The 13223-nt window shown below is 46.8% G+C and overlaps 1 protein-coding gene across 1 annotated transcript in view; it reads right to left on the bottom strand.

Annotated features, from left to right (window-relative positions):
* The window catches only part of elapor2b (endosome-lysosome associated apoptosis and autophagy regulator family member 2b), a 126745-nt gene extending 121880 nt beyond the window's left edge, over nucleotides 1-4865 (bottom strand). The window contains exon 1 of the mRNA XM_038811973.1: nucleotides 4652-4865. Coding sequence (XP_038667901.1) covers nucleotides 4652-4825 — 174 coding nt within the window. The 5' untranslated portion in view covers nucleotides 4826-4865. The remainder of the gene's footprint in view (nucleotides 1-4651) is intronic.
* Between the last annotated feature and the right edge of the window lie 8358 nt (nucleotides 4866-13223).

The raw sequence follows: 13223 nt of genomic DNA, 5'->3' as shown, positions 1-13223 counted from the left end.
GAATTGATAGATCTTTTTCAAATTGGCAGGCAGTGACTAGTGAGGTACCGCAGGGATCGGTGCTGGCCACCCAGCTCTTCACAGTATATATTAATGATTTGGATGAGGTAACAAAATGCGCTATCTCCAAACCTGCAGATGACACCAGGTTGGGTGGGAGGATGAGCTGTGAGGAGGATGCAGAAATCTTTCACTGTGATTCGGACAAGTTAAGTGAGTGGGCAAATGAATGGCAGATGAAATATAATTTGGATAAATGTGAGGTTATGCACTTTAGTAGCAAAAATGAAAAGGCAGACTATTACCTGAATGGCCATAAATTAGGAGAGGGGTATGTGCAGTGGGACCTGGGTGTCCTTGTACATCAGTCGCTGAAGGTAAGCATGTAGGTACAGCAGGCGGTAAAGAAGGCAAATGGTTTGCTGGCCTTCACAGTGAGAGGATTTGAGTACAGGAGCAGGGATGTCTTGCTGCAGATATACAGAGCCTTGGACAGAGATGATGAGAAATTTCTTCATCCAGAGAATGGTCGGCCTGTGGAAGTCGTTACCACAGGAAGTAGTTGAGGTCAAAACATTGTATGTTTTCAAAAAGCAATTAGACACAGGACTTAGGGCGAAGGGGATCAAAGGCTATGTGGAGAAAGCAGGATTAGGCTATTGAGTTGGATGATCAGCCGTGATCGTGATAAATGGCAGAGCAGGCTCAAAGGGCCTCCTCCTGCTCCTATTTTCTATGTTTCTACATAAAACAACTGTACAAACATTTTAACAGTTACACATGGCCTTGTTTGATATACGATGCAAGATTAAATACGTAGCAAGGGTGTGCTGTCAATAGGCATTAAAGCTATACTTGTAAATTTTGCAATTAAATTTCCATTATTCGCCAGAATGAAACCAGCCAACCATCACTTGCTCCACGGATCCTCAAATTCTGGTCTTACAACTAAAGTACAATAAATACTTCAACCACACTTAACAAAAGAAGCATTACTCAGTTCTATTCAACAAGGATATAGTGAAACACAAATGGTATGCAGTGTGGCCAAGCCTCGTGCAAGGCTTTGTCCTGTCAACGTTCTGCTAAATAATGGATGGGTGGAGAGGCTCTTTTGAATGTTTTGTACATTAATTTGTACATTATCAGACAGACGGGGACATGAGTGTTGGTTTGACAAAGAGACAATTTAAAATGGAGGTTACATTCACAAAAAGAAAATGTATTTGTAAACAAACACTATTCCATGGCAAATCAGAATGAAACATGATATCACTTGCACGTGACGTTGACCCAAATGCCTTGTAGCATTTACGGCTAACTTCTTCAAGTTTACTGAAATTAAAATCCTCCAGGAGGACTGGAAAGCAAATCAAAATACAGGACAGTTAAGATTGACTGTGACCAGATGAGACCAGATTTGAAATGAAAATGATGCGCACAAGAACAGACCACATGTTTTCATATTTCATTTTGACAATAGTAAGTTTTTAGCCAGAGGAATGAAATCGAGCATTTAGCTCCTTGAGCCTGTCTCGCCTTCAATGAAGTCAGAGCGAACCTGTGACCTCACATCATACACCTGCCTTTGCCCAATATTCCTGAATTCCTTCGGTTAACAAAAAACCTAGCAATCTCCAGATTTAAAATTAACAACTGATCTAGCACTAATTGTCACTTGACTAAGAGAGTTCCAAAGTTCTACCACCCTTTGTGTACAGACAGCTGTGCTTCCAAATTTCGCTCCTGTAAAAGTCTGGGTATAACTTTTGGGCAATACTCCATTCCTGGACTCCCAAACTAATGAAAACAATGTCTCACTATCTACTCTGCTTCACAGCTTGAAAACTTTAATCAAATCACTCTTAACCTTCTAAATTCAAGGAAGATAATTTCTGTAATCTGTATTCAAAATTTAATCCTTGTTGAAACCACACATCATTCCGGTCAATCAACATTGCACGCCCTTCAAGATCAATGTATTCTTCTATACTCTCAGCACTCCAGGTATGGTCTAACGAGGGATTTGCATAGTTTACCATGGCTCCCACCCACTTGTATTCTAATCTTCTCAATATAAAGGCCAGCCTTGCATTAGCTTCTATGATTATTTTCTGTACTTATTCATGACATTTCAATGACCTATATACCTGAACCCAAACCTCTTTGGATCGCCACTGTTTCCAGCTCTTCACCATTTAGAAAGCACCCTGCTCTATCCCTTTTATGTCAAAGGTAGATGACCTCTTCAACACTGGCTGAACCTCAACTGGAGCATTGTGTCCAGCTCTGGGCACAGATTCTAGGAAAGACACATGCATAAGTGTGGAAAAGGCTGATGAAAATGTTCCCAGGGCTGCGGAACTTCGGTTGAGCTGATAGACTGGGAATGTTTACATTGGAGAAGAGAAGGTTGTTTGGAGATTTGATGGAGGTGCTCAAAGTCATGAGGGGTTTGGACAGTATAGATAGAGAGAAACTATAAACATTGGTAGAAAATCGAGAACACAGATTTAAGGTAATTGACAAAAAAAAAGCAATGGTGACACGGGGGGGGGGGGGGGGGGGGGCGTTTCCACGCAGCGAGTGGTTACGATCTGGAACAACCTGCCGGAGAATATGGTATAGGGGGGTTCAATAGAGGCATTACAGAGGGAATTGGGTTATCTGAGAAGGAGGAATGTGCAGGGCTGTGCAAAGAAGGCCAGGGAAGACCACTCGATAAACTGCTCCTTTGGAGAGCCGGCGCAGACAGGACGGGCTGAATGGCCTCCTTCTGAGCTGTAATCATTATGTGATTCTCTAGCCTCACACTAACCTACGTTGCAATCCATTTGCCACAATCATCACTGTCATTTTCTACCTCTCCATCTGAAGCTGTTTTGCGATACAATTGTGATTTTCTCTTGACAATTAATACTGATTATGGTGTTGCTTTAAAAACTGAACAATCGGAAATGTCAACAGTAAATTACTGCAGCTGAGCTCATTTCCTTAGACTGATCCTTTTAACAAATTTGAGGCTTGATTTTATGTACAATATTAGCCATAAGCCATATGGCTAAACATAAAGAAATTGATCTGATGATTGAAATGGCCAAGCACTGAAAATATAGTTGTACAATTCCACACATGCACCTAAAAACTATTATGCAGCGGTAACTGGAGATACATGGTCATTTCCTTCACCACATCAAGACTATTCCACACACCAGTACGTGCATCCATACCCAATATGTATTCCTCCTATAATTAGTCACTTAAGGGTAGTATACCCATAATAATGAAAGTGAAATAATACAGATGCTGGAAATCTGAATCAAAAAACAGAAAATGCTGGATAAACTCAGCAGGTCTGGCAGCGTCTGTGGAGAGAGAAACAGATGTTTCTCGTCGGGGGGGACTCTTCTGAGTTTATCCAATATTTTCTCCTTTTTATGAGCTATAATAATGCTGTTTGCAAACTACCTCCTTGTCACTATTACCTCAATTGTGCAATCTCTCCACTGTGTACTTAATTTTAGGTAAACTGAAGAAAGAGCTATTGCAACAGAGAAGAGAAAAAAATAGCATGATATTGTGGCAGTGTTACAGGTGACCAGTCAGCACCGGTGCCCCCGGTTTCTCCAGGAACTGAACTTGTTGGGTAACTTTCTCCAAACACCACCTCCTGCAACACCCTCCCTGTAATGTCACCTTTCTCTGAGAAACTAAATGGAAGTATAGTCAAACATTTAAAGGTGAGCTCAACAAACCCACACTTAAAATCTGTGCAAACGTTTATTTCTCAATTATTTACAGATGCAAGAATGGTTTAAAAACACACACACACATAACATCCGTCTGCTTTCAAGTGGATTTGCTTTAACCTAGCGGATAAACTGCCACAGCCCTCACTGTGCCTTGGCCTCTATTGGTTGTTTAACAGAAATGTATCATGAAATGCCTCTAAGGAACCTGAGCGTTTGCTCTGTGGGATTTAAAGGACCCATAATGTTGCCAGGAAAGCTGAGACAGTGGAAGAGAGCTTAGAGTGATAGGCAGGCAGGGAGTCAGGGCATTGACTGCCTTCAATCCCTAGCCACAAGCACCAGCTGCACAGATTGTTTGTTAACCAGATTCAGGAACACACTGGGAGGGGAGAGGGAAATCTCCCCAAACTACCAACTTAATTTGAACAGAGGATTTGATGCATGTACTGCATCGCGCCATTAAAATGACTAATACTTTAGACCACAATGTCAGAAGATTAACCATTTACCAAAACGGATTTTTAAAAAAATAAATAACATTGAACAAAACAGAAACCAAAAACCCAGCACAGCTTACGTTGTAAGGCAACATTTTGGAAACAGATTTGGTGTCAGAATCATCAAGTCACGGAGATCAGTGTTACAACAGAACCAAACGGTGTTCATTGAAAAGGATTCTTTTAAATATAATGAAACAGGAGACATGGAAATAAGAAATATTCCCTAATGAATTGCAGGAGATGATGATGCTTCTGGGTGAGTGGGGAGGGGGGGGGGGCAGAGAGATACATCCTGTAGATAAATAAATAGCATGATGTCTGTCTGCTCGCCAACACTGAGAATGCACCGTCTCTGATCACTAAATCATGGCAGACAAGAGAGCAGGAGCTGGGACTCACCTTGTTACAGGCTGGGAGCCCTGCCGCCACAGCAGTGAGTGGCAGCAGTGCCAGGATGAGAGCACTGGCAGAGCAGGATCGGCGGCTAGCCCCTGGGCAGCTGCTCCTTCTCGCTGCCCACCGCATCGCAGAGCCACTCAGTCCCTGCTCAGTCCGGAGCCTGGAGCCACACATCACAACACTCCTCCACCCAAACTGCGCGTACCCGCCCAGGGACCAGCCGGCACGTCATCCGCGTGCCCGCCGGGCGCGCCCCCTGCACTGCCTGCCTGGCGGGCACGCTGGCCGCTGATTCCAGGCCGGGGGGGTGTCTGCCCTAACTTACAAACAAGTGTTTGTGGGCTGTCTGCCTGTTGGATAAATGTATAGAAATAAATGGAATAGAGGCTTCAGAAATGCATGTAAATAAGTGGAATAGAGGCTTCAGAAATGTATATAAATAAGGGGAATAGATGTTTTATAACTGTATGTAAATAATGTAATAAATGCTTCATAAATGTATATAAATAAGTTGATAAGCTGCTTCATTAATGTCTATAAATAAGTGGAACAGATGCTTCATAAATGTATATAAATAAGTTGAATAGATGCTTCATAAATGTATATAAATAAGGTAATAAATGCTTCATAAATGTATATAAATAAGTTGAATAGAGGCTTCGCAAATGTATACAAATAAGTGGAATACATGCTTCATAAATGTATATAAATAAGGTAATAAATGCTTCATAAATGTATATAAATAAGTGGAATACATGCTTCATAATGCATATAAGTGGAATAGATGCTTGTGAAATGTATATAAATAAGTGGAATAGATGTTTTATAAATGTATATAAATAAGGTAATAAATGCTTCATAAAGGTATATGAATAAATTGAATAGCTGCTTCATTAATGTCTATAAATAAGTGGAACAGATGCTTCATAAATGTCTATAAATAAGTTGAATAGATGCTTCATTAATGTCTATAAATAAGTGGAATAGATGCTTCATAAATATATATAAATAAGTGGAATACATGCTTCATAATGCATATAAATAAGTGGAATAGATGCTTGTGAAATGTATATAAATAAGTGGAATAGATGCTTGTGAAATGTATATAAATAAATGGAAGAGATGCTTCAGAAATGTATATCAATAAGTGGAATAGATGCTTTATAAATGTATATAAATAAGATAATAAATGCTTAATAAATGTATATAAATAAGTTGAATAGATGCTTCATAAATGTATAGAAATAAGTGGGATTGATGCTTAATAAATGTATATAAATAAGTGGCAGAGATGCTTCAGAAATGTAGATAAATAAGTGGAATAGATGCTTCATAAATATATATAAATAAGTGGAATAGGTGCTTCATAAATGTATGTATATAAATAAATGGAATAGATGCTTCATAAATGTATATACATAAGTGGAATAGATGCTTCATAAATGTATATAAATAAGAGGAATAGATGTATTATAAAGGTATATAAATAAGTGGAAAAGATGCTCCATAAATGTATATAAATAAGAGGAATAGGTGCTTTATAAATGTATATAAATAATGTAATGAATGCATCATAAATATATATAATTAAGTGGAATAGTGCTTCACAAGTGTGTATAAATAAGTCAAATAGATGCTTCATAAATGTATTTAAATAAGTGGAATAGATGCTTCTTAAATGTATATAAATAAGTGGACTAGATGCTTCAGAAGTGTATATAAATAATGTAATAAATGCTTTGTAAATGCATATAAATAAATCGAATAGATGCTTCAGAAATGTATATAACTAAGTGGAATAGGTGTTCCAGAAATGTATATAAATAAGTGGAATAGGTGCTTAATATAAGTATGTAAATAAATGTAATAGATGCTTCAGAAATATATAAAAATAAGTGGAATAGATGCTTCATAAATGTATATAAATAAGTGAAACAGATGCTTCACAAAGGTATATAAATAAGGGGAATAGATGCTTCATTAATGTATATAAATAAGATGCCTCATAAATGTATATAAATACGTGGAAAAGTTGCTTCATAAATGTATATAAGTATAGTAGATGTTTTGTAAATGTATATAAGTATAATAGCACAATGGTTAGCACTGTGGCTTCACAGCACCTGGGTCCCAGGTTCGATTCCCGGCTTGGGTCACTGTCCGTGTGGAGTCTGCATGTTCTCCCAGTGTCTGCGTGGGTTTCCTCCGGGTGCTCAGGTTTCCTCCCACAAGTCCTGAAAGACGTGATTGTTGGGTGAATTGGACATTCTGAATTCTCCCTCAGTGTACCTGAACAGGTGCTGGGGTATGACGACTAGGGGATTTTCACAGTAACTTCATTGCAGTGTTAATGTAAGCCTACTTGTGACAATAAATGAGATTATTATAATAACAGATGTTTTATAAATGTATAAAGATCTGTACAGTAGATGTTTTGTAAATGTTTCCTGGTCGATTACAATCAGACATTGCATCTTCCCAATGTGCATCACTTTAAAAGTCAGGCTCATGACACTGCCTTCCTGCCTAACGCAGTCTTTCCCAGAATATTCAACGGGTGTTATTTCCTAGATCCTTCAAGTTCCAAGTCCCAAGCCGGGAAATGTAACTCATCACTTTGTCTCCACAGAAAGCACAAGCTGAGAAGTAACTTCAACCCTGACAATTTGTGACAAAATTTGAAATATTCCACCAGTATAAACAACTAGAAATAAACGACTAGGCCTGTATTCTCCAGAGCTGCGAAGAATGAGAGGTGACCTCATTGAAAAGCACATCAAGAGATTTTAGGTGTGCTTTCGGTGACGGCGGGTGGGAGGCAGCCGCACACTGGAGGGCTCCCGCTCGGGAATAGGAATTTCGGAGTTTTAATGCCCGATCCCTCCCGATATGAACTGGATCTGGCACATCGGTCGTGGAGGTCTGTACCAAAGGCGAGTGAGCCGCCAAGAGTAGTAACTCTGTGTTTCCGTAGGTACAGTGTGAAGGAGAAGGTCCTGTGCTGGGCTAAGCAGAAGCGGGTGATGCAGTGGGCTGGAGCTGGTATACGCATATCCCAGGACTTTACGGTGGAGCTGGCGAGGAGGCCGGCTGCCTTCAGCCGGGTGAAGAAGGCACTGTACAGCAGTGGTATGAATGGGAGCACTGCCATTGGTGCAGAGCAGTGGTTTCCCATTGGCTCTGGCTGGTCATGTGCCTCTCGGCTGATTGACTGGGAATAGTCATGTGACTGCTCACCAATTGAGCAAGTAGACCCCGCCTCCGAGGCGGGGTATAAGTACCCAGAGTTCCCGGCGGTCGGCCTTTCACTGTAGTCGACCACCGGGCTAACATCTAGCTGATTAAAGCCTAAGTTTGGACCTTCATCGTGTCTCGCATCCAATTGATGGTACATCAATTTAATCAGCTAGAATTTTGAAATGGAGCTACGCATCAAGCCTGACTGCCTCCGCATCAGCCCGCATGCTTCAAATGCGCCTGCAATCTTTAAACATTGGCTGGCGTGTTTCAACAGCTACCTGACAACTGCGGCCAGCAAGCCCACCAAGGAGCAGAAACTCCACATCCTCCACTCGTGCGTGGGCACGGCGGTAGACTCAATGATTGAGGACGAAAATGATTATGACGCGGCCATGGATATCCTGAGAGGACACTTTCTCTGGCCAGTCAACGAAGTATATGCATGGCATCTCCTGACTACTAGACAACAGTTCCCTGGTGAGTCCCTCGACGAGTTTTACCATCCCTCGCGGCTCTGGGGAGAAATTGCACCTGTCCCCAAGTTTCTGCGACTGAGCATACAGACATACATACAATTTACAGTGCAGAAGGAGACCATTCAGCCCATCGAGTCTGCACCGGCTCTTGGAAAGAGCACCCTACCCAAGGTCAACAACTCCACCCTATCCCCATAACCCAGTAACCCCACCCAACACTAAGGGCAATTTTGGACACTAAGGGCAATTTATCATGGCCAATCCACCTAACCTGCACATCTTTGGACTGTGGGAGGAAACCAGAGCACCCGAAGGAAACCCACGCTGACACGGGGAGGATGTGCAGACTCCGCACAGACAGTGACCCAAGCCGGAATCGAACCTGGGGCCCTGGAGTTGTGAAGCGATAGTGCTATCCACAATGCTACCGTGCTGCCCCACAATGCTACCGTGCTGCCCCACAATGCTACCGTGCTGCCCCACAATGCTACCGTGCTGCCCCACAATGCTACCGTGCTGACCCACATGGAACTTTTAATCAGAGACGCTTATGTTGCCAGCATGCAATCCTCCTCTATCCGCCAACCATTACTGGAGAAGAACGCCCTCAGCCTAGCTGAGGCACGGACCCTCGCAACGTCCCTGGAGGTCGCCGACCTGAACGCCCACGCATACGCCCCCAGCTGCGCGGCTACCCCTTGGAGTTCATGGCACGCGCCACCTCCGTCCTCCGCTGACCCCGACCCTCCCCCAGGCCTGCGCTGCGGGACACTACGAGAAGCTAACGGGGCCCCGCTGCTATTTTTGCGGCCTCTCCAAACACCCGCGCTGCCCGGCCCTCTCCACTCTGTGTAAGAGCTGCGGGAAGAAGGGCCATTGCGCTGTGGTCTGCCAGACCAAGTCGGGCGCTGCTGTTCCGCGCAGCGACCGCGGATCGCTCCCACCCTGGGCCCTCCCAGGGCCCAGCGCCGCGCACCGACCTCTCCGGCCCGCCTCCCGGCACCTGCAACAGGCCCACGGTCCTCCCTACCCCTGCTCCCGGCTGCCCTGACCGGCCCGCAGATGCGGCTGACCTTGCCCCCAGCCGCCACGAGGTTCCCACGGTCGCTGCCATCTTGGGCCCCGGACGCCACGTGCGGGTCCTGGGCGCCACTATCTTGGGCCAACGCGGAAGGCCCTGCCAGCGATTACTCTGCCACCGAGGATGATCTGGAACTCTCGCCATGACTGGCTTCCATCACTCTCGACCAGTCGCGACCAAGCTCACTCGCCAAGACTACGACAACGATCCAGCTCAACGGGCATGAGACGAAATGCCTACTGGACTCCGGGAGCACGGAAAGTTTCGTCCACCTCGACAAGGTAAGACGCTGCGCGCTCCCCATCCACCCAGTCAAGCATAAGATCGAGTTAGCCTCGGTTCGCACTCCGTCCAGATCGCGAGGTGCTGCATAGCGGACCTCACGGTCCAGGGGAGGGTTTTCAAAAACTACAAACTACTCATTCTCCCCCGTCTATGCGCTCAGTAAGGAAGGAGTCATCGAGGCCAGCAACAGTCCCTGGCGACCCCAAGTGCTGGTAGTTCGGACTGGGGAGAAAAACCGGATGGTCATTGATTACAGTCAGACCATCAACAGGTTTACGCAGCTGGACGCGTATCCTCTCCCCCATATTTCCGACCTGGTTAACAGGATCGCGAAATACAAAGTATTTTCCACGGTGGACCTTAAGTCTGCCTACCACCAGCTCCCCATCCACGCGAGTGACCGCAAGTACACCGCGTTTGAGGCAGATGGGCGCCTCTACCACTTCCTCAGGGTTCCATTTGGTGTCACAAATGGGGTCTCGGTCTTCCAACGGGAGATGGACCGAATGGTCGACAAGTACGGTTTACGGGCTACCTTCCTGTATCTCAATAACGTCACCATCTGCGGCCACGACCAGCAGGACCACGACATCAACCTTCAAAAATTCCTCCGAACCGCGAAACTCCTTAATTTATCCTACAATAAGGATAAGTGTGTGTTTAGTACCGACTGTCTAGCCATCCTTGGCTACGTAGTGCGTAACGGAGTGATAGGCCCCGACCCCAAACGCATGCGCCCCCTAATGGAACTCCCTCTCCCCAACTCCCTCAAATCCCTCAAACGCTGCTTGGGCTTCTTCTCCTATTACGCCCAGTGGGTCCCCAACTACGCCGACAAAGCCCGCCCCCTCATCCAGTCCACCTCCTTTCCCCTGTCGATGGAGGCCCGCCAGGCCTTTAGCCGCATCAAAGCAGATATCGCAAAGGCCACGATGCATGCCATCGGCGAGTCCCTCCCATTCCAGGTCGAGAGCGACGCGTCTGACGTAGCTCTGGCGGCCACCCTGAACCAAGCGGGCAGACCCGTGGCCTTCTTCTCCAGAACCCTCCAGGCTTCCGAACTCCGCCATTCCTCGGTGGAAAAGGAGGCACAGGCCATAGTTGAAGCTGTGCGATATTGGAGGCACTATCTGGCCAGCAGGAGGTTTACCCTCCTCACGGACCAACGGTCAGTAGCTTTCATGTTCGATAATGCACAGAGGGGCAAGATCAAGAATGACAAGATCTTGCGGTGGCGGATCGAGTTGTCCACATACAACTACGATATCTTGTATCGTCCTGGGAAGCTCAACGAGCCTTCCGATGCCCTATTCCACGGTACCTGCGCCAGCGCGCAGATTGACCGCCTCCGCTCCCTCCACATGGACCTCTGCCATCCAGGCGTCACCCGTTTTTACCACTTTATCAAGACCCGCAACCTGGCCTACTCCGTTGAGGAAGTCAGGACCGTCACCAGGGACTGCCACATCTGCGCAGAGTGCAAACCGCACTTCTACCGCCCCGAGCAAGCGCATCTGATCAAGGCGTTCCGCCCCTTCGGACGTCTCAGTATAGACTTCAAGGGTCCCCTCCCCTCCAACAACTGTAACACATTATTTCTTGAGTGTTATTGACGAGTACTCCCGCTTCCCTTTCGCCATTCCCTGTCCCGACATGACCACAACAACCGTCATAAAGGCCCTCCTATCCATCTTCTCCCTGTTCGGTTACCCCGCGTACATCCACAGCGACCGGGGGTCCTCCTTTATGAGTGACGAATTGCGTTAATTCCTGCTCAGCAGGGGCATAGCCTCTAGCAGGACGACCAGTTATAACCCTCGGGGTAACGGGCAGGTCGAGCGGGAGAATGGCACCATCTGGAAGACCATCCTGCTGGCCCTACGGTCCAGAGATCTCCCTATTCCCCGTTGGCAAGAGGTCAACCCCGATGCCCTCCATTCAATCCGGTCTCTCCTCTGTACCATCACTAATCAAACACCTCATGAACGTCTTCCTGTTTTCCCTAGGAAGTCGTCCTCAGGATCCCCTCTCCCGACCTGGCTGGCCACCCCCGGGCCCATCCTACTCCGGAAGCATGTGCGGGTGCACAAGTCCGACCCGTTGGTTGAGTGAGTCCAGTTACTCCACGCCAACCCGCAGTATGCGTACGTGGAGTATCCCGACGGTTGGCAGGATACGGTCTCGCTCCGGGACCTGGCACCCGCCGGCGTGCGGCCTTCTCCCCCTACATCAACACTTCCCCCCCAATCCTGATTCCCCCCAGTGCACCCTGCGCCCCCACGACCCAGCGCACAAACCCCCCCTTCCCCGATCACAGCGCCTCCACCACTGGCCCCGGGTACGGAGACACATCTACGACCGACGCTCCCGGAGGCAAGGACGACCACCGGCCCGACGTCACCGGCTCCACTGCGACGGTCCTCCAGAACACCACGGGCACCCGACAGGCTGATCGTGTCCATCTGATGCCACCATGGGACTTTATTGGACTCTATTGTAATTTATTTTGCATCCAACTGTATTCGGTTTTGTTCACTTTTGCCACAAGCCAGTGGGCAGCCTCCATCTTCTCGATTGTCTCTACTCATACCACCAGTCCTCGCCCCCCCCCCACCCTCTCTCTCTTCCCCTTACAACACCCCCCCCTCCCCCCCCCGGCTTCTTTCTCCACAAGGGGTGAATGTGGTGGTATGAATGGGAGCACTGCCATTGGTGCAGAGCACTGGTTTCCCATTGGCTCTGACTGGTCATGTGCCTCTCGGCTGATTGGCTGGGACTAGTCATGTGACTGCTAACCAATTGGTCGAGAGGCAAGTAGACCCCGCCTCTGAGGCGGGGTATAAGTACCCAGAGTTCCCGGCAGTCGGCCTTTCACTGTAGTCGACCACCGGGCTATCATCTAGCTGATTAAAGCCTAAGTTTGGACCTTCATCGTGTCTCACGTCCAATTGATGGTACATCAATCAGCAAGGTGCAGTGCGGCATAGTATATCCAGCTAAGTTGAGGCTGACCCACAAATCCAAGGACTTTTATTTTGGGACGGCGGAAGCAGTGGAGGAGTTTTTGAAGGCAGAAGGACTGTGGCAGAATTGATAAGTGGTGATGTACCGATGTAGCCTCATGTAACTTTATTTTTTCACTGCGTGTTGGTGTATGTACTAAATGAGTCAACACTGCATATATTTGGACAAGGGAAGAGTTGGGACTTTCATTTGCAATGATGGTTCTTTGGGGCTTGGACGTGTATGCGGGGTTTCTGTGCTAATGGGGATTTCTTGGTTTTCCTGGGACCGGGCAAGGGGGAAGGAGACCCGGGCGGGGGCCTCTACGCTGGCCGGTTTAAGCTAGCCAGTGAACGGGAGTGAGGTGGGGGGAGGGGCTGCGGCCATCGGAGCCTGGTAGAACAGGTTTCGGTAAGTCTAGTCGGGGTGATAAGTTGGGGGAAGGAACCAAGGTTGGGGAGAGGAGTTTACAAGAGGAAGTGGAGGG

Source organism: Scyliorhinus canicula, chromosome 11, assembly GCF_902713615.1.
Source record: "Scyliorhinus canicula chromosome 11, sScyCan1.1, whole genome shotgun sequence".
Classification (NCBI taxonomy): domain Eukaryota; kingdom Metazoa; phylum Chordata; class Chondrichthyes; order Carcharhiniformes; family Scyliorhinidae; genus Scyliorhinus; species Scyliorhinus canicula.
This window is presented reverse-complemented; position numbering and strand designations above follow the sequence as displayed.